The sequence below is a fragment of the Urocampus carinirostris genome, chromosome 6, assembly GCF_059441175.1.
Source record: "Urocampus carinirostris isolate Australia breed hairy pipefish chromosome 6, RoL_Ucar_1.0, whole genome shotgun sequence".
Lineage (NCBI taxonomy): Eukaryota > Metazoa > Chordata > Actinopteri > Syngnathiformes > Syngnathidae > Urocampus > Urocampus carinirostris.
The window spans coordinates 8,990,247-9,009,993 of NC_142354.1; the positions used below are offsets into that span (position 1 = coordinate 8,990,247).

Consider the following 19,747-nt stretch of genomic DNA (forward strand, 5'->3'; position numbering starts at 1 on the left):
AGGAATGGAAGTCACTACTTTTGGTGAAATCACAGATTGTGTCCAGAAGCTCAAATGGTGTTCCGAGGATCGAAGCGTAAACCATTTATTAACTTTTATCATTATTATTATTAATGGTGTTTTTTTTTAATCCACCTGAAAGCAGTCACATCCTACAATAAAAACAAATTATAATAATGTATTCAAATTAAAAAATTACGTCACTCATCTTGAAGTCACATATCGTGCCTGGTGGATCAAAGATGTCTCAATGCTCCGCCCATTTATTTTATTTTTATTATTAGTTTTTTCTGTTAGTTTTTGCAATTATCTTAAAAAATCAACACAAAATAAATTCATGAAAGTGATTACAAATTAGAAAATGACATCACTACTTTTCACAAAGTTGCTAATCGTGCTGCACAGTTCAGTAGTGTCCAAGACTCCAAATGTACCCATTTATTTACTTGTTATTATTCGTGTTTTATCATCTACCTGTCGGCGGTAACATCATATAAGAAACACTAAAATACTTTTCTAAACAATTACGTCACCAAAACGACGTCCCCAACTTTTCTCGAAGTCACAAATCGTGCCCTGCGGCTCATGTGTCCCAAGGTTCCAACCCTAAATAATTTAGGTATTATTTTTGTGAGCATTTTTTGCACTCACCTGACAGCAGTAATGTTGAAAAATAAACCCAAAATAAAATTAAAAATAATAACGTTTTAAAATTAAAATTGACGTCACTTCTTATCGCAAAATTGCATATCATGCCCCGCGGTTCAAATGACGTCCCGTGGCTACGTCCGAAACCGATAAGAATAATTTCTGTGTGTTCAATGGAGTAAATCTATTTGAAAAGGCAGTACAAAAAGTTTAATTTTGAGTTATTCTATAAACTTAAACACGTAACAGTTAATTTTTGTCTATTTAATTTTTGCCCAATGTTCTTACGCGGGCAACTTCCGTATTCGATGGCGCATGCTGATGACGTTTTAGTATTGAAACGCTTGACTGGCTACTACTAATTAAAATTATCAGAGAAACAAAATAAAACTAAAGCAATAAAAATATACATTAAATAAAATAAATATAACATATTTGTACATAAAAATAATAGAAAAATAAAAATTCCTTAAGGCATTTTCGAGTGGGCGTGGCTTACCAGGTTTAAAAAACGTTTTCCACCAATAAATAGTAATATTCAAATACAATAATACACATTTAAACTGACATTTTCCAACCTCTGAATCCATTTTCATTGACATTATATGTGTTCAGTACATTTTAGCAGGAAATTACACCACTGTGGTGAACCTAAATAGTGCTTTACAAAGTTTCTCCTATTGTAAATAGAATAATCTGATGTCCCCGTTGTTCTATCAGATAAAACAATTGAAGATAAAACGTTGAAAAGATTGCTCTTCCCCATTAGTGTCAGACAACGGAAACAAGTCTTGTGAAACTGTCAGATGTCCCTCGTTAAAAAAGCACAAACGTTCTTCCGTCGAGTCGGGATTTCAGTACTTTTTGGAGACACTTGCAAAGATAATTCCCTTCGGCACACTGGGAAAAGGGATAAGTGCAGGATGAAAGTGGTTTTCTTCAATTCCAAGTTCTTTTTCTGGGAGAGGATGACATTTCTCACTGAAATGAAGAAGATTTTGCCTCAGAGGATAAGAATGTTTTTGAGATAAATTCACTCTCCGTCGGGAGAATCCAAAAGCAGCTTTCCAAACTCCAAGTGCTGCATCCTTTCAGTTTTTTTCCCACATTTTGTTCTTTATTCTCCTTCTCAATATTCGGCTTTACTCATGAAAAAAAAATAAACCCTCACCCACCTTATAAATAACGTCAGTTAAAATTTGGAATGAATACACAGCACTGTCTCAAAGGGTATAATCGTGTAATAAAGTTATTTACTTTTCTTTAATCCAGTTTAAAAAAAAAGGGAAAGCGTTATGGGTTCCGGATTCACTACAAATCTACTGGAATATTTGAAGTATTTTCTTGTTTTAAAATGGCAGATTATAGGTATTACTTCTGACTGTAAATCATACTCACAGAAAAGAAAGATCTTTATCACAATATTCCAATTTATGATGCAGTCATGCAATTGTTTAATTGTATGTATTATAATGCTGCAATGTTTATTTCAGGTTGTCCTTTCCAATTACAATTGTACTCAAAACAGTGTTAAAATATTTCTATGAGCAGGTTATTTTGATTGCTAGTTGCAATATTTATTTACATAGTATTACATCCATATTAAGTTGCATATTTATATTTATTTATTGATTCATTTAGTTAGAAAACAATGACAAAAACATATAGAGTGGATATTTAAAAAAGCCAAATATTTTAATCTACCAAAGAAAATATTAAAATATTGTGAACATTTTTAAATAATAATAATAATTGCAGCTTCAATAAGCACCTACTTTTTAAGTGATTGAGCAGTTATTGAATACTGGAATAAATACTTACAATTTTAAATATTTATCTTATTATATTTCTAGTTTTGTCACGGTTGCCATGGCGGCAAATTGGCCCCGCCCGTGTGGCGCTAACTTCTGTCACGGTTGCCATGGTGCCAAATTGGCCCCGCCTGTGTGGCCCCAGCCGCAGCTTATTGACAGAGTGGCTCCCTGTCAATATTTGAACTCTGTCCTGTCAGTAACCTTTTGTCGGTCCGTATGCGAATCTGTTTTTACACTGTAAGCCCTTTTTCGCCCGTCCCGTTTTTTTTGCTCCTGTTAGTCTCCCCTCACGATCTGTTTTGAACTAGACTACGTCTGGTCTCCCATCCCGAATTACGACCTGTTTTGATCTCAACCACGTCTGTTCTCCCGCACTGAATAACGATTTGTTTTTTGATTCTGATCACGTTTTTGCTCTTCCACCCTGGCTACTGACTGTTTTTCTTCATTCCCGACACCGCCATCGCTCGCCACGGAGGTCCCACTTTTGCGTCTGAGCAGCCTACTCCCTGCGACGAGCGATCTCCGGATCGTGTGTGCGCTCCTTTCCCTTTTTCCCAATAAAACTGTGAGAAACGTTACACGAGTGGGTCCTGTCTCCATTCTGGTCCTGACAGGTTTAATATTTTCAAATGCATTTTTCCTCTTATTTCAATTTTTAATATATGTTAAAGGACCCAAAATAAGAACAATCATCTGATATGGCAGATGGTGGATAATTTGTCTAATTTTATAATTTTTTTGTCTTATTTTACTAAAATCTAAACTTAAAAATAAATTGTTAAACACTAAGAATATTATTTTCTACTTGTTTTACATTAACATATAAAAGACACTCAAAAATCAACAGATTATCAGTAAATGAATTTACAATTATGAAAAATATTGCTGATCCCAATAGTATTTTTCAAATTTTACTTACAGTGTGTCATATTTAGTGCCTCCTGGTGGTACAAAAACTTTCATTCAGTAAAAAAAAAAAAAAAACGATTTAAATACTAGGCGAATGAACAATCATACCGAGGTTAATTGTTTTTTCATAGGTCGAGACATTTTTTACACAGTGGAATCCCTACCTACAAGTCGCCGCCATGTTTGTATGGCATCTTGCTGCTATGCACTATGCTCTTGGCACTGTTTTTTGTCGTATTACATTATACAGTGCCATCTAGTGGTCAAATATAACACACTGGGCTTTTAATTTTGTCATGATTACCGATGTGCATCAACTATGCCCGCTCCCTGATTTGCTACCGTTCCCTATTTATACCCTTTCGTATCTGTCCCCTTATCTCAGTCCGTCTGCGAACCTCAGTTTACACCAGGCAAGCCTTATTTCGACCCTGACTCCCACCTGTTTTTTGCTTCCGTCTGTCCCCCGGCTTTGACCACGTCTACTCTCCTTTCCTGGCTTACGACTCGCTTCTGACCCTGACCACGTTTTTGCTCTCTCGTCCCGGCTACTGACCCGCTTTTTTCCCTTCCCGACACCGCCATTACTCGCCACGGAAGTTCCACTTCCACATTCAGAGGGACCCGCTTCCCGCGCCCAGCGATCACCAGATCGTGGGTGCAGCCCTTTCCTTTCTTCCAATAAAAGTGAGAGAAACGTAACGCAAGTGGGTCCTGTCTCAGTTCAGGTCCTGACAAATTTATAACAATCACAAATCAATACTACTATTTTCACTTATTTTACAAAATACAAGAAATTAGAATTGTAAAAAAATAAGAAAACTGATACTTAAAATGATCTGCCCACAGAGCAAGACATTTTTACTTAAAAATAACTATTTTACTTACCTCAATGCATTCTTACAACAGGATCTTTTATAGTGTTACTTACTTGTTTTGCAAAATAAAAACACAAACCAATAAAAACACACGTAAAAAGTGTTAAAAACCTGTGTACTGTTGCATTCAGTTTCCAGTTCTTCACATTGCCAGAGAGCCCCTTTTCCCTTATGACATCATCATTAAATCCTGGTAGTGCTTGAGACATAAACAAAAACATTCCCATCTGAGGCACTCAGACCGGTCACGTTATCCTCAAAAGAGTTTTAAGAAATGGCTCCTTAGAAATAAAAAAAAACCCTCCAAATTCCTCCGATTTTATTGAGGAGCAATCCTGCCATATGCGGAAATAAACGTATAAATAAATAAATACCTACAAATAAATGCCAAATAAGTAAATGATCGCATAAATACTTCACGTTATGCTTAAATATTTGACACCAATGCAATTTATTCATTTATTTATGCATTTTGCCATTTATTTATTTCAGTATTCATCGTGTCTTGTATTTTGTAATTTATTTTTTCATTTTTCACTGTATTTTGTCACGCATTTTGATGTGTTTTGTCATCTGTTTCGTCATGTATTATATCCTGTATTTTGTTTTAAATATTTTCTGATATTTTTTTCATTTATTTTGTGAAGATTTTTGTCATTTTCTTATGTATGTTTCATTTATTTTGTCAATTATTTTGTCACGTATTTTGATATGTTGTCTGATTCGGGGCACTTGCGGCTGCCCCAATGGCGCAAACAAACCTTGTTGCTGATTGGCTCCCTGGCACTTTTTAAACCCCCCGGCTCCCTGTTACCAGCGTCAGACCGTCCTGTTAACCTACGTTTTTAGCTAGGCAAGCTCTGTACCTTGCGACAATCTCCTGCCCTGTTTTCTCTTGCCTGATACCTGTTGCCGACCTGTTTCTGGATCCGTTTTCCGTACCGGCCATCGACCTGTTTTGCTGCTGCCCACGACTATCCTCGATCGAAATGGAAGTGCCACTTCCACATTCCTGCTATCTGCTACCCGTGACCGCCGATCATCCGATCGTGGAAGCAAGCACTGCTCTCTTTCTCAATAAAACAGAGTAAAACGAACGCTATTGGGTCTTGTCTCTGTTTCTGGCTTGTGACATTTGTCATCTATTTTATTGTGTATTTGTTGTGTAATTTGTAGGGTATTTTGTAGTTTATTTAGTTGTGTATTTATCAAGAACCGGAACAGGAGGAATACCCAAATGTGTGACGTTTCTCACACAAGCTTTTATTTTACGGGAAATGGGGCAGTCATGCACGTTAACCCAAACGCCAGTGATTCGGCGATCGTTGGGCGGAAGACGCAGCAGTCTGGCATGGAATGACAGGAAGCCAGAGGCCGAGGAGATCGATACCAATTGCACGAGTAGATATCGGACAGAGGGGGTCGATACCGGACAGGACGGGACAGACAGGATTGATATCAAAACTGGATATCGAAATTAAACAGGACAACCTAGACGGGAACAGAATTGGAGATCAATAATAAACAGGACGAAAATAGATGGGAACGATACCGGACAGGAAACACAGGCAGGAAACCGGACAGAGTCAAAACCCACGTCTTGCGGGGCAGAGGTTTGTTGACGGACTGACAAAGCGAGTGTGAGAGTACTGAGCTTAAATAGAAGGGAAGCCAATCTGTCAATGAGCCGCAGCTGCCGCCACACCGGTGGGGTCAATTGGGTGCCATGGCAACCGTGAGAGTATTTGATAATGTATTTTGTCAGATTTTTTTATTGTGTATTTTGTCTTGTTTCTTTTGGTGTAATTTGTCATTTATTTTGTTATGTATTTTGTCATATGTTTTTCATGTTTTTTTTATGATATTTTGTTATGTATTTTGTCAACTGTTTTGTGAAGTTTATTGTTATTTTATTGTTTTGTATTTTCTCTCTTATTTTGTCCTGTATTCTGTCATTTTGTTATCTGTTTTGTCGTGCATTTTTTCAGGTATTTTGCCTTTTTTTATTATTCGCTTCCTTTGTCATTTATTTCCAAGTTATTTTGTCATTATTTCATGTATTTTGTTATGTATTTTTAGTCTTTTTTCATTTATTTTGTTGTCATGTATTTATTTTATTTTTTTTTCTCATTAAATCGATCACTTAATTTATCACAACAAAATGTCATTCAAACAAATGGGCGGATCAAACTGGCTGAACACTTCACCTATTGGTTGTTCGACAAGTGCTCCTATTGTTCATCACTAATTAACCAATGAATGAAAAGCTCAGCCAGTTCGACCAGCCCCCTCATTTGAATGCCATTTTGTGACAAATAGCAACAAAATACAGGTCAAAATACAGGAAAAAATGCACAACGGAATACATGACAAAATACGTAACATAATTAATACTGAAATGGATGAATGAAAAAATGTATAAATAAATTGCATTGATGTCATATTAGGTATTTCAGGATTTATGTGTTCATTTACTTATATGGCCAAGGTATTTGTTTATACATTTAGTTTACATATGGCAGGATTGGGTTTCTACGCCAAGGCTTCTATACCAGCCATGTTATCCTCGGCTGAGTTTTCAAAGAAGCTTATTTCCCTCCATATCTATCCATTATCCCTGGACAGCCGTTTCACACGTCGTCATCGTCGTCGTCTTCCTGTCTCAACCTCCTGGTGACACTCTGCAACCTCTGACTTCCCCGCTGAGGTATCGGACCGGCTGGGTTTCGGCAAAGGACGTATCGGTTCCAGATGCTCCAGAAGGCGGATCGGAACTTTTTGATGCGGAAGGCGTAGACGATCGGGTTAACGGCCGAGTTTCCGTGGGTGAGGAGAATGGCCACAAAAACGAGACTGGGCGGTTTGCGACAATCGGGGCAAAAGAAAGTGACGCAGTTGTGAATGTGCAGCGGCAGCCAGCTGACGGCAAACAGAAGCAGGACCAGCGCCAAAGACTTGGCTAGCTTTAGTTCCTTGCCAAAGTAATGGCTCGGGTCCGCGTGGCTCACAGTCACCTGAGAGAAAAGAAATAAATAAGCATGGTTGGGCTTGTCCAAAATATGGTTTGGTTGATATTTGCGTCCCATTATTGACGGACATACGTACGGAAGGAGAGTCTAACGGATGGACAGACTTACCCATTTATAAACAGATTGACTGACGGACCGACAGACCGACCGTTGACAGACAGACAGACCGACGCACAGGGAGCTGACTGACCGACCCACAGACTGACAGACCAAAAAATCTCTGATGGACAGACAAATAGACCGACGGACAGCCCGACAAAGTGACCTATAGTTGGAGAGACTGACCAACAGACTGACAGACCGACCGACAGACCAACAGACAGACTGACTAACGGACAGACTGACCAACAGACTGACAGACCGACCGACAGACCAACAGACAGACTGACCAACGGACAGACTGACCGACAGACTGAATGACAGACCAACCACCGATAGACGGACAGACAAATAGACCGGCTGACAGACAGACGAAGTGACTGATAGTTGGAAAGACTAATCAACAGACCGACAGACGACCGACAAACCGACGGATTGACTGACAGACTGATCGAGGGTCCGACGATCCACCGGATTGACCCTTGAAAGACAGAGACCAACATACTTACAGCTGACTGCTGTCTGTCTGTCAGCCAGACTGACAGACAGACATATCATCAAAAGAGATAAAGACCAACCACTGATGAAGAGACATATAGACCGACCGGCAGACTGACAGATAGTCGGACAGACGGACCAACAGAACGAGAGACTGACTGACAGACAAACTGGCAGGCAGAAAGACAGACCGTCAGATTGAACGACAGATAGACCGACAGACAGATAGACCGAAAAACCGACTGATCGACAGACAAACAGGCTTGTACAAAAGAAAATAAACAGAGAAAGAGTGAGTTAACTAAGAAGACTTCACAGCACTTGAACAAGTTCAGAGAAAACAAGATGTGACATTGATGGCGAGCTGACAACAATTGAAGCACGAAACGACAGCGAACACTCTGACAAGACAGTCAGCGACACCTGAGCGTGTCACGATCGAGTTAAACAGCTGATGTCTAAATCTGAGACTCCAGTACATGTCATTTCCCTTTATCCTCACCTTCTTGTTAAGCTGTTTGTGGATCATGTAGAAGATCTCCGCGTAGATGAGCAGCATGAGTAGCAGCGGCGGTAGCACCCATCCAAAAAAGTTGAAGTAAACCATGTAGTCCATGCTGATGACCGTCTCAAACTGGCACTCCACCAGCAGGTCTCCACTGAGCAGGGAACCGTTGCGGCGCAGGCTCTCCAGGTTGTTCCAACCTAGCATGGGCGTCAGGCCCACCAGGAGGGAAACCAGCCAGCACAGCAGCACTGCCCAGCCCGCTCGCTGAGGGGTTACCACCCTTTTGTAGCTGCGGGGACCAACAACAAATTATTTTGCTTGCAAAAAATGTAAAATTCAATTTTTTGTGGATATGAGTTACATCTCGAAGATGCCTGTCTGCTATTGGTCGAATTACCTCCCAAAATTCATACCAGAATGGGCTTTACCTTTAATTTACCCAGTCAGCTAATAACACAGATATATAGTTCCGCATATTGGTTCCTACCTTCTACTCCTTTGAGTGAGTGACCCACATTTTGTTAACAACATCAGCAAATGCCTTGTGGTAAAATAAGAGAATATATGAACTTCTATGTTACATGTATGATCATTTTGCTTATTGTATCTTAAATCTATATCTTAAAGTGTGGAACCAGAGAATATATTGTTGCTTCCGAGTCAAAAATGTTGCTCAGTTTTGTGTCATTTATTTGTTGTACTTTTTGTGCTTTATGGAATGTTTACAATGTAAATTACAATGTTGTTTACAGTGTAATCATTAAAAGCACGACAGAGCTTATAGGTTGCGCTTGGGTCCGATTACTGACATTACAGCTGCATTTTCACTCTAAAAACAATTGGGTTCAAAGTTAACCCAAATGAAAAAAAAATGGACTAACTCAATAAGTGCACCACAAAATTGTGCAATGTTAATTTGTACATGAGAATTTTGCAGAAACGGTGATTTTTGTTTAAAATCATACCCCTAAAATTGGTTTGTTTATGCTTAGCAATCAGGGTTATTTTGTTAAAGGGACACTGATTAATATTTGACCACTAGATCTCGCTTTGTTGTAGATGCTAACGAGCGCTACCAAGCATAAGGAAGACTACAAATTAAGGATACTATAAGTGACCAAATTGCACACTGCACCCTTTCCTTTTCTTCCTTTTTTTGCCCAAAACAGAAAAATATTTCTAAGTTTTCTAAAATACGTGTTAAACATTACTAAGCGCAGTTACAGTGAAGATTATAACAGATTGTCAGGACCTGGACAGGAGAAAAAAAACGTGGTCGGCGTCAGAAACGGGTCGTAAGCCGGGACGGGAGAGCAGACGTGGTCGGGACCAAAATGGGTCATAGCCGGAGACAGACGGGAGCAAAAATGGGTGGATGGGAGTCAGGGGCGAAAAAGGCTTGTCTAGTATACACTGAGGTTTGCAGACGGACTGACAACAGGGGATTGACAGGACCGGGTCCAAATAGTGACAGGGAGCCGATCTGAACCCGCGGCGGTTGGCGCCAAATGAGCGGGCACAGTTGCTTCGCATCAGTAATCATGACATAACAGAATCATAACACAAGGGAAAAAAAATCACAGAAACATCTTTATGAACCTCTTCCATTAGACTTGCATATTAGGGCCAGGGGGCCTCACAATGTCGTCCCACAGGCGGCACCTGGCCCCCGGGCTGTGTTTGGATCTCCTGGTTGAGGACAACCCAAACAATGTGGATTTTTTTTGTGTAAAACGACCAAGAAAAGTATGTCAGATTGACCCAAGCATTGGGCTCAGGGGGGGTTTTAGGTTCAGAGCTTTAGGGGTGCTGAGCACACAGAGTTTCCGACTGGTAAAAATAATCGTTCTCATTACACTTAAAGTGATTCCGGCTCATTGAGCACTGTTCGGAAGTGTCACTTCCCATTTGTGAACATCACATTATGTCAGGAACCAGAAAAGGATCAGGACCCAAACGCGTGACTTTCTCACACAAGCCTTTTATTTTACGGGAAGTGAGGAGTCATGCACGTTAGGCAGCGGTCTGGCATGGAATACCGATTGCCGGAGCAGATATCGGACAGATGGGGTCGATACTGAACAGGACAGGACAGACAGGATAGAAAATGAATCAGGATATCGAAAATAAACAGGAGAAACTAGACGGAAACGAAAACTGGAGAAAACAATAAACAGGACAAAAATAGACGGAAACAAGATTAGAAACCGAAATTAAACAGGACAAAATAAACTGGAAGAATACCAGACAGGAAATACCAACAGGAACAGAACTGAGACGAAAACCACTTCTTGCGGGGCAGCAGATCGTTGGCGGACTGACAAACAGAGGGTGAGAACACTGAACTTATATAGAAAGAAAGCCAATCTATTAAGCCGCAGCTGGCACCACATGGGCGGGGCCAATTGGGCGCCATGGCAACCGTGACACATTACACTTTTTGGTTAGCAGAAACACCACGATTCGATGTTTAGCGTAATGCATTGAATCTTCTCATTGAGGGCTAGCATCTGTTCATGATAACAAATTAATGTATTGGGTAGTAAAATAAAATAGATAACCACTGTAAAATATATTCTCACTGTAATACGCTTGAGCCTCCACAGACTCCGGCGTTATGCTGCAAGTAACACTAGCCGAGCAACAGAGGAGGTGCTAAGAATTAAATGGACTAAACCATTTCAAGGCAGTGGGGTAATTCTGATGCTGAGTTGTTCAAAATTTTGTTTTGTTTTGCCTTTTTTATACAAAGCGTTTTACATCATTTTTAAGCCTATTCTGTCCTTTATAAAAGAAAAGATGGGTTTTAAAATGCTATCATTTCGGGGGTGTTTGGGTTAAATTTGGGGGTGCTTGAGGACCCCCCCAAAATGGGCTGGCTATGCCCATATTTGGGTTGGTCCCATTTTTGTTTTGTCATTAGAGCAGGGGTGTACAACCATGTTCAATCTGAGAGATATTTTTTGTCACTAATTAGCACAAAAGGCACCCAGTTTGATATGTCAAGTCAAGTCATGTTTATTTGTTTGGCCCTTAATCACAAAGAGTCTCAAAGGGCTGCACAAATTATTGCGAACCAGACTATTATTACAGACAATTATTACACCGGGGAATGATCTAAAACCTACATGAGGGCAAGGGAAAACGGAAAAACTTCAACTGTCATGGTTGCCATGGCGCCCAATTGGCCCAGCCCGTATGGCGCCAGCTGCAGCTTGTTGACAGATTGGCTGCCTGTCTGTATTTAAACTCTGTCCTGTCAGTCCCCTTTTGTCGGTCCGTCTGCGAATCTCTGTTTTTACATGGAAAGCCCTTTTTTCGCCTGTCCCGTTTTTTTTCTCCTGCTTGTCTCCCGCTACGATCTGTTTTGATCTCGACCACGTCTGTTCTCCCGTCCCGAATAACGATGCGTTTTTTTATCTCGACCACGTCTACTCTCCTCTCCTGGCTTTCGACTTGTTTCCGATCTTGACCACGTTTTTGCTTTTCTATCCCAGCTTCTGACCCGTTTTTTCCGTTCTCGACACCGCCATCACTCGCCACAGAAGTCCCACTTCCGCCTTCAGAGCGACCTGCTTCCTGGGTCCAGCAATCCCCGGATCGTGGGCGCAACCCTTTCCTTCGGATTCCATGTGGCAGTTGTGTAGTGAAAGGAAGTCCGTCTGTTTTTAGAGAACCGGCTTTTTTGGCTCAATTCATTAAAGAGAGCCGGCTCTCAAACGGCTCACTTGCTTTAATGCATTCTATTACGAATAATTATGTTGTATAAAGAAGTTAAGGAAAAAAGGAAGTATAAAAGGAGAAAACGAAAAAAGAGGTTTATGGTTATCCCTTGAACCGGTATATTACCAACAATAATTTAATGCAGAAAATGAATTCATAGTTTGAATAAGAAAATGTATTATTCTACTTAATTATATTTGCATGAATTTTTTCCTTCTACGGTGAACGTCCAAGCGACTTCATTTTTGAACTTTTTTTTATAATAAACCTCAATCATGTCGAGCAACTCAGGATCTCACAACAAAATGTTAATGAACAATATATATGAAATAACAAAACACATGTACTATATAACATGTTAAACTACACAAATAAACACGTTTGGAAAAAAAAATGGTTATTTTGTAATTTGTAAGAGAACATACGACAGTTTGTAAGGGCATGGAGCCCTGGAGCTTGACAGGTATGTTTACCTACCTCATGGGTATCTTGACCCTCAGGTAGCGATCGATGGCGATGGCCAGCAGGGCCAGAATGGAACTTTGGGTGAGCACCAGGACGGTGCAGGCGACCTGCAGGCAACTGTAGAAATGCGTCCGGAGCCCGACGCTCATAGTGACCGCCAAGGGGATGACGAGCGCACCCACCGCAATGTCAGCCAAGGCTAAAGACACGATGAAGCAGAAGGTGGTGTCCCGCAAAGAACGGTTGATGCGGACCGCCCAGACCACCAGCACGTTGCCCAACACCGACAAAACCGCGATAAGGACCTCCATCCCGGTGTACGCCAGCCACGACCACGACATCCTGGCGGGGTCCCGAGGTCCTGGATCCGACTTGAAGTGGACTCCCGGAAATTCTAACCCCCTTCAAAGTAATCCTCGTCCCGTTTCATAGGCTCGGTGTCCCCCCTCGGTGCGGCGCTCGCTCCGCACATGGCAAAATTAAAAAAGGGGGGTACAAGTCCTCTTGCAGAACCTGCTGGATGCCGAATGAGTCACAGGAGAAGAAGCAACGCGACTTCGAGTGCCGCGTTGTTCGCAAGGGAACGAGTGCGTGCAGGTTTGCGGTGACTCCCGCTCGTGTGTGATGTGTCGTTGGTGAACGAAATGCTTCATGAGATGACTCTTTCAAGTGAACGACACTAATCAGGAGTCAATTCCCTTGTGATTGGTTCATATGATTTTTTTTTGAAGGATATCATGTTGTTTAAGGGCAGCAGGGCGGGGCAGTGGTTAGTGCGTGTGTTCTCAGGTCATGAGATCGAACCTCCTGTGTGGTGTTTGCATGTTCTCCCTGTGCTTGCGTGGGTTTCCTCCACTTTCCTCCCACATTCCAAAAACATGCATATCAGGTTATTTGTCCGGTCCAAATCTTCCCTAGGGTTGAATGAGCGAGTGAGTTGTCTGTTACTGTGTGCCCTGCGACTGGCTGGCAAAAAGTTGATGGTGTCCCCTGCCCACGACCCTAATGAGGATAAGCGGTGCAGATAATGGATGGATGGAAGTTGTAGACTTTGAATGAGTTGTTTCAAATGACCAGGAAACAACCAAAATGACAACTTAAGTCAATTCAATCCAAGAAACGACTCAAAATACAAAAAATAATTTGCCAGAAACGACTAAAAGTTGACCAGGAACCAATCTAAAATGTGACAAGAAATGACCCGGAAAAAAAACACAAACAAAAATTAACTGAAAATGAACAAAAACTTGACTTGGAAACAACCAAAGTATATGTCCAAAAATGACAAAAAAAAACCTAATACATTTGGTCCCAAAAACGAACGAATGTTGACAGAAAACGATCCAAATATGACAACAAACAACTAAAAACAAACAAGAAATGTCAAAAAAACAAACCTGTGGAAATGTTCCCCCCAAAATGGTTCAATTTTCAGTAATTTCAACAAAAAAAAAGATTATAAATGAGCCAAAAAGCAACCAAAACGAACAAAAGTGGTCCAGAAAACAAAAAGGAATTTGACTGAGAAAAAAAATACAAGATATTACCTCCTCCCCCCAAAAATGTAAAAAATAGAAATTAAAATGGTCAAAAAAAATCAAATGTTGACCAGAAAACAATTAAAATATGACAAGAAACGACTAAAAACGAAAAAAAAAATTCCAAAACTAAATTTTCATTTTTAAATAATTTCAACAAAAACAATCAAAAAATGATTAAAAAAAAACTACCAAAATGAACAAAAGTTATCCTGAAAAAAAACCTCAAAATGTAACATGAAATAACGCGGAAAAATATAAAAATGGTCTAAGAAAACCAAACAAATGGTGACCATAAATCGATCCAAATATGACAAGAATTGAGTCTAAACAAACAAAAATTGTTGAAGGAACAAACTTTTGGTAATTTTCCAAAACAATTTGATCATTTTTAAGTCATTTGAACAAAAAACAATAAAAAATGAAAACAAAAACCAAAAAAACAAAGCAAAAAGATTACCCAAAAGGAACAAAACCGTCTAGGAAACCAAGAATAAATGGTAAATAAAAGAAATAAAAGAAATTGACTAGAAATCCACCAAAATGTGACAAAAAAAACACGAAAAAGTCGAAAAATATGAAAAAAAATTGACCAGGAAATAACCAAACTATGTCAGGGCCAGAACGGAAACAGGACCCAATTGCGTTACGTTTCACCACAAGTTTTATTGAAAGAGAGAGAAAGAGCTGCGGCCACGATCCGGTGTTCGCTGGACGCGGGAAGCAAGTCGCTCTGGTACTCGGGTTGTGATCTGAACACGGAAGTGGATCTTCCGTAGCGAGCGATGGCAGTGTCAAGGACGGACAAACTGGTCGGTGGCCGGGACTGGGAGAGCAAGTCGGGGTCAGAAATGAGTCGTAAGCCGGGACGGGAGAGTAGAGGTAGTCCGGATCAAAAATGGGTTGTGAGCCAGAACGGGAGAGTAGACGTAGTCGGGGACAAAAAGATGGCGTTACCTGGGACGGGAGAGCAGACGTGGTCAGGATCAAAATGGGTCGTAGCCGGAGACAGACGGTAGCAAAAACGAGAAAGGTGGGAGTTAAGGTCGAAAAAAGGCTCGCCTAGTATACACTGAGGTTCACAGATGGACTGGCAACAGGGGACTGACAGGACTGGGTTCAAATAGTGACAGGGAGCCAATCAGAACCCGCGGCAGTTGCCGCCAAATGAGTGGGCACCAGTGATTTCCATCAGTAATCATGACAAACTATGACCAAAAATGACCAAAAGAACGCACACAAATTGCCAAAAATAAAAAAGATCATGTTGACATTGTTGGGAAAAAAGTTATGCTTTTGAATAATTTCAACAAATACAAACAAAAACTGACAAAAAAAAACAAAATGAAGTTTAAAAAAAATACAACAAATATATATATATATATATATATATATATATATATATATATATATATATATATATATATATATATATATAAAATATAGCCCCCCTCCCCAAATGTTTCAAAACAAATGAAGAGAAAACGACCAAAAATGACAAGAAATACCCGCCGCCCCAAAACAATTTAAAAAAAAAAAAACAGCTTGTGGAAATTGTCAAAATGAACTTGTTTATTTGAGTCTATTTGGGATGGGCTCCAGCACCCCCGCGACCCTAATGAGGATAAGAGGTGCAGATAATGGATGGATTGATGGTCATTTAGCAACAAAACAATCTTAAGAGCCGCTTGCTCTTTTTAATGAGTCGAGCCGAAAGAGCCGCTTTTCCAAAAAGTTTCCTAGCCTGGAACTTTGTCTCGGAGACGCGCGGAATACGCATGATTTGTGGACTGAAAATTGAAATCCGGATGGCGAGTGAGTCACAAAAAGTGAGTTCGAGTGCCGCGTTGAAGCGAGTGCGCGCAGGTTTTGCGGTTACCCGCGCGACTGATGCGTAAACCTGAGTCACTTTTGGGTTTGCCCAGTCAGAGTTGAACGAGCGGGCGTTTGAGTAGCGTGACATGCATTTGGCATGGCTCATTCATTCCCAGAAAAATCCAACCGGGAATTAAGAAAACCTGTTTATTACTGTCATAAAAATGTTTTCAACACAAATGATGCAATATTTATCCGGCGTATCTCATTTCTTGCCAGCATAATGCATCGGAATTAAAGAAAATTACATTTTTAACATACAGACTTTTGTTGGAATTAACTAACAAAATGTCCCGGTTATTAAATTATTCAATTTAGTTATCCGACTCCATTAACCAAACACGACCTACATTCATCCAATTATACGCGCTCGTTCCTTGAGAGAATAATGACCAGGAAAGCCGACATTTCACACGGGAGCCGATGTTTATTTTTCCTAACAGAAGAACTAAGTGTACTCAGGAGACGGATGAAAAAGTGACGTTGAAGTGTGTGTGTGTGAAGCCTCCTTCTGAAGTCCTTTAGCTTTCTCTTATTGGCCCACGTCTTCCCGCAAGATGGCGTCTCGGCTCCTCCCATGGGCGTGCCAAGCGGTTGTTTGCGCCCAACGTTCTCACAACAGCCCCTTGATGTCTGGCTTCCCAAAACAACGCCGTTCTGCGTCAACAACGTCTGGGAGTGCTGATGTGCTATCAGCAATACGTCTCGCCCTGTAAACAACATCTTCTACCAGCCTGCCCTGTTTTTGTACATTGAACTAAATCCCAGTCAGTGAAAATCTTCATTGCATTAAACTGAGTATATGTAACTTGTAGCTAATCGTATGAAATTCTTTATAGTCAAATGTATAAAATCCTTTACCTTCCACAAAAAATACATTTTAGCAGCTGGTCAGCGGTCATCTTGGGACCAAAGAGGTCGGAGGTTCGATTCCCGGCTTCTCCGAGTTAAATGACGAACCCCTAATGCCTCTGATGCCTCTGACTCCGCTATGGATGTTTGAGTGTGTGTGAATGGGTAAAGTGTCTTGGAGCGCCTCAATGACTGGTAAAGTGATATATAAATGCAATCAATTTACCACAACTCAATTATTGATAGTTTTCTTATAGAATTTAACCAAATAGACACAACCAGACATGACTTTGAAAAAAGGAAATGTATTCTAAAGTGCTACTGGAAGTATTAAAACGTGATATGTGCGAGACCATTTTCTTGCAAAGCCATTGTATTTATTCTTTTTGTCAGACCCCGAACAGACGGAGGACCCAGACGTGTAACGTTTTCACACATGCTTTATTTTACGGGAATGGGGCAGTCATGCGCGTTAACACAAACACCAGTGATTCGGCAATCGCTGGGCGGAAGAAGTGAGACAGAGAAGTCAGGTGTGGAAAAACAGGAAGCCAGAGGCAGACAAGATTGAAACCGGACAGGACAGACGGGATCGATACCAGATACTGGATACACGAGCAAGATGCCGGACAGGACGGGACAGACGGGATCGATACCAGACAGGGCAAGACAGACAGAATCGATACCGGACTGGGCAGGACAGACGTAATCGATACCGGATACTGCATACACGAGCAAGATACCGGACAGGACGGAACGGATGGAATCGAACCGGATACACGAGCAGAATACCGGACAGGACAGACAGGATCAAAACCGGATACCGCAGACTGGAGCAAGATACCAGACAGGACGAGACAGACGGGATCGATACTGGATACTGGAGCAAGATACCAGACAGGACAAGACAGACGGGATCAATACCGGATACTTGAGCAAGATACTGGACAGGACGAGACTGAGAATCTGTCCTTTCACCTATCCCCTTGGGCGAAACGCTAGAGGGTGATGACGCATTGCATGACAACACCAAAAAAACTAATGTCAGCTGCCGTGAAAAAAAGAGAAAATGCAATGGCATAGTGAAGCCAACAGAATAATAATAATAATATAATAATAATTTCCTTGTATTGTCATTCTGTGTAACAATGTACACAGAACGAAATGTCGATTGCACCTGACCCGTTGTAGCGAGCCGATGCAGCCGCAGCCAACAGAGGGCGCCGCCGACCACTTTTTAAGTCTTAGGAATGACTCGGCCGGGGCGCGAACCACCGACCTCCCAGTCTCAAAGCGGGCGCCTTACCATCTAGGTTAGTTGGTGTCATTTTTAAACATACTTGTTTTGTTTTTTTAACTTTATTTAATGCGTGGTCACTGTAGTCAGCCTGCAGAGAAACATGACAACAATTGCAAGCATTTACAAGCAATTCACCCAAAATGCAAGCACCTTGGAAACACAACGTTACAATTCAAGCATTTTTAAAGATTTTAAGCCCCCGAACAAACGCTATTTGACATTAGAAGTTGAGGTTCTTCAAAAACAGTCGTCTAAGGAGTTCCGTTCCATTTTAAATGAAGTTTTTGCTTTGAATTTGAAATAAAACCCGCAGTGAGATGATTCCAGTCAGTGTCCAAGATGATTGATAACCCGCGGGCTGCATTTCCCTCACCTTGAGTGTCATTACGGCTTTCGTGCAGGGGAATGATTCATGTCCGTCTACTTGCTCAATTATTTGTTGGAAACCCATTTCTCGCTTTTTTATGCTGACCAGATTACATCCACTGCATAAGTAGGCAGAACAGAAAAGACAAAGTGGGAAGTACTTTGGTTTACTTCCTCTGGATTAGTAAATATCTTAAAGTTAGGTCTGGACTACCAAAACAGGTCATTCAATGGGAAATTTTGCCTGGGCTTAGTAAGGGTAGAAACACAGGGCATGTCTGATAAAGAATCCCGGATCTGGACTAGTTTAGGGTACAAGAACAGCACACTGTGCAATTGAGAATTTAGGGTCTTGACCAGATTAGTGTAGAAAATAAGGCACTAAATGTTCAAGAGAATTTAAGGTCTTGACTAAGTTGGGGTCCAAAAACAGGGCACTAAACGTACAATCGAGAAGTTCATGTCTGGACTAATTTAGGGTACAAATTTAGGGCACTAAACGTTCAATGGAATGTTTGGGGTCCGGGCATGATAGGGGTACAAACACAAGGCACTAAGAACATCCAATAAATTTTGGATCTGGACTACGTTAGGGTATAAAAACTGGGCAATAAATGTCCAATAGAATATTTTGCGTCTGAAAAAAGTTAGGGCACAAAAACAGGGCACTAAACCTACACTTGAGAATTTCAGATCTCGGCTAATTTAGGGTAAAAAGATGAAACAAAATAGAGAATATCGGGTACGGACTAGTTTGGGGTACAAGAACAGGGCACTGTGCAATCAAGAATTTAAGGTCTGGAACAGAAAAACAAGGCACTAAATGTCTAATAGAGAATTTAGGCTCTGGACTAGTTTGGGGTGCAAAAACTGGGCACTGAATGTACAAAACAGAATTTTGGGTCTAGACTAAGTTCTTGAAAAAACAAAAAACAGGACAGTAAACGCCCAATTCGAGAGAGAGAGAGAGAGAGAGAGAGAGAGAGAGAGAGAGAGAGAGAGAGAGAGAGAGAGAGAGAGAGAGAGAGAGAGAGAGAGAGAGAGAGAGAGACAGAGAGAGAGAGAGAGAGGGTGAGTTAAAAATACTTGGTACCACACGCAAAAAATATAACAAATGTCTTGACTACCAGGACTACCAGGATGTGCCATATTGTTGTTGTAATTGTTGTTCATATTGGGTATAATATCCCTTATTCTACTGTAAAAACATTTGTCATGCCCGCTCATCTGCCGCCAACCGCT

The 19,747-nt window shown here is 40.8% G+C and overlaps 1 protein-coding gene across 1 annotated transcript; it reads right to left on the bottom strand.

Annotated features, from left to right (window-relative positions):
- Positions 1-343: 343 nt before the first annotated feature.
- LOC148363735 (adenosine receptor A1-like) lies at positions 344-13,186 on the bottom strand. Its single transcript, XM_088337751.1, has 3 exons — positions 12,587-13,186; positions 8,381-8,675; positions 344-7,266 (listed from the first exon to the last, which is right to left on the bottom strand). Exons 1-3 carry the CDS (start codon positions 12,913-12,915, stop codon positions 6,883-6,885), a joined length of 1,008 nt encoding a protein of 335 aa, XP_088193877.1. The 5' UTR covers positions 12,916-13,186; the 3' UTR covers positions 344-6,882.
- Between the last annotated feature and the right edge of the window lie 6,561 nt (positions 13,187-19,747).

What these genes read in the sequence shown, in the direction of transcription:
- LOC148363735 (XM_088337751.1), bottom strand. Translation starts at nt 12,915, where the DNA reads ATGTCGTGGTCGTGGCTGGCGTACACCGGGATGGAGGTCCTTATCGCG. An exon ending in AGGGTCAAGATACCCATGAG is followed by an intron (nt 8,676 to 12,586) that starts GTAGGTAAACAT and finishes TGGTCCCCGCAG; the next exon opens with CTACAAAAGGGTGGTAACCC. An exon ending in ACAAACAGCTTAACAAGAAG is followed by an intron (nt 7,267 to 8,380) that starts GTGAGGATAAAG and finishes CTTTTCTCTCAG; the next exon opens with GTGACTGTGAGCCACGCGGA.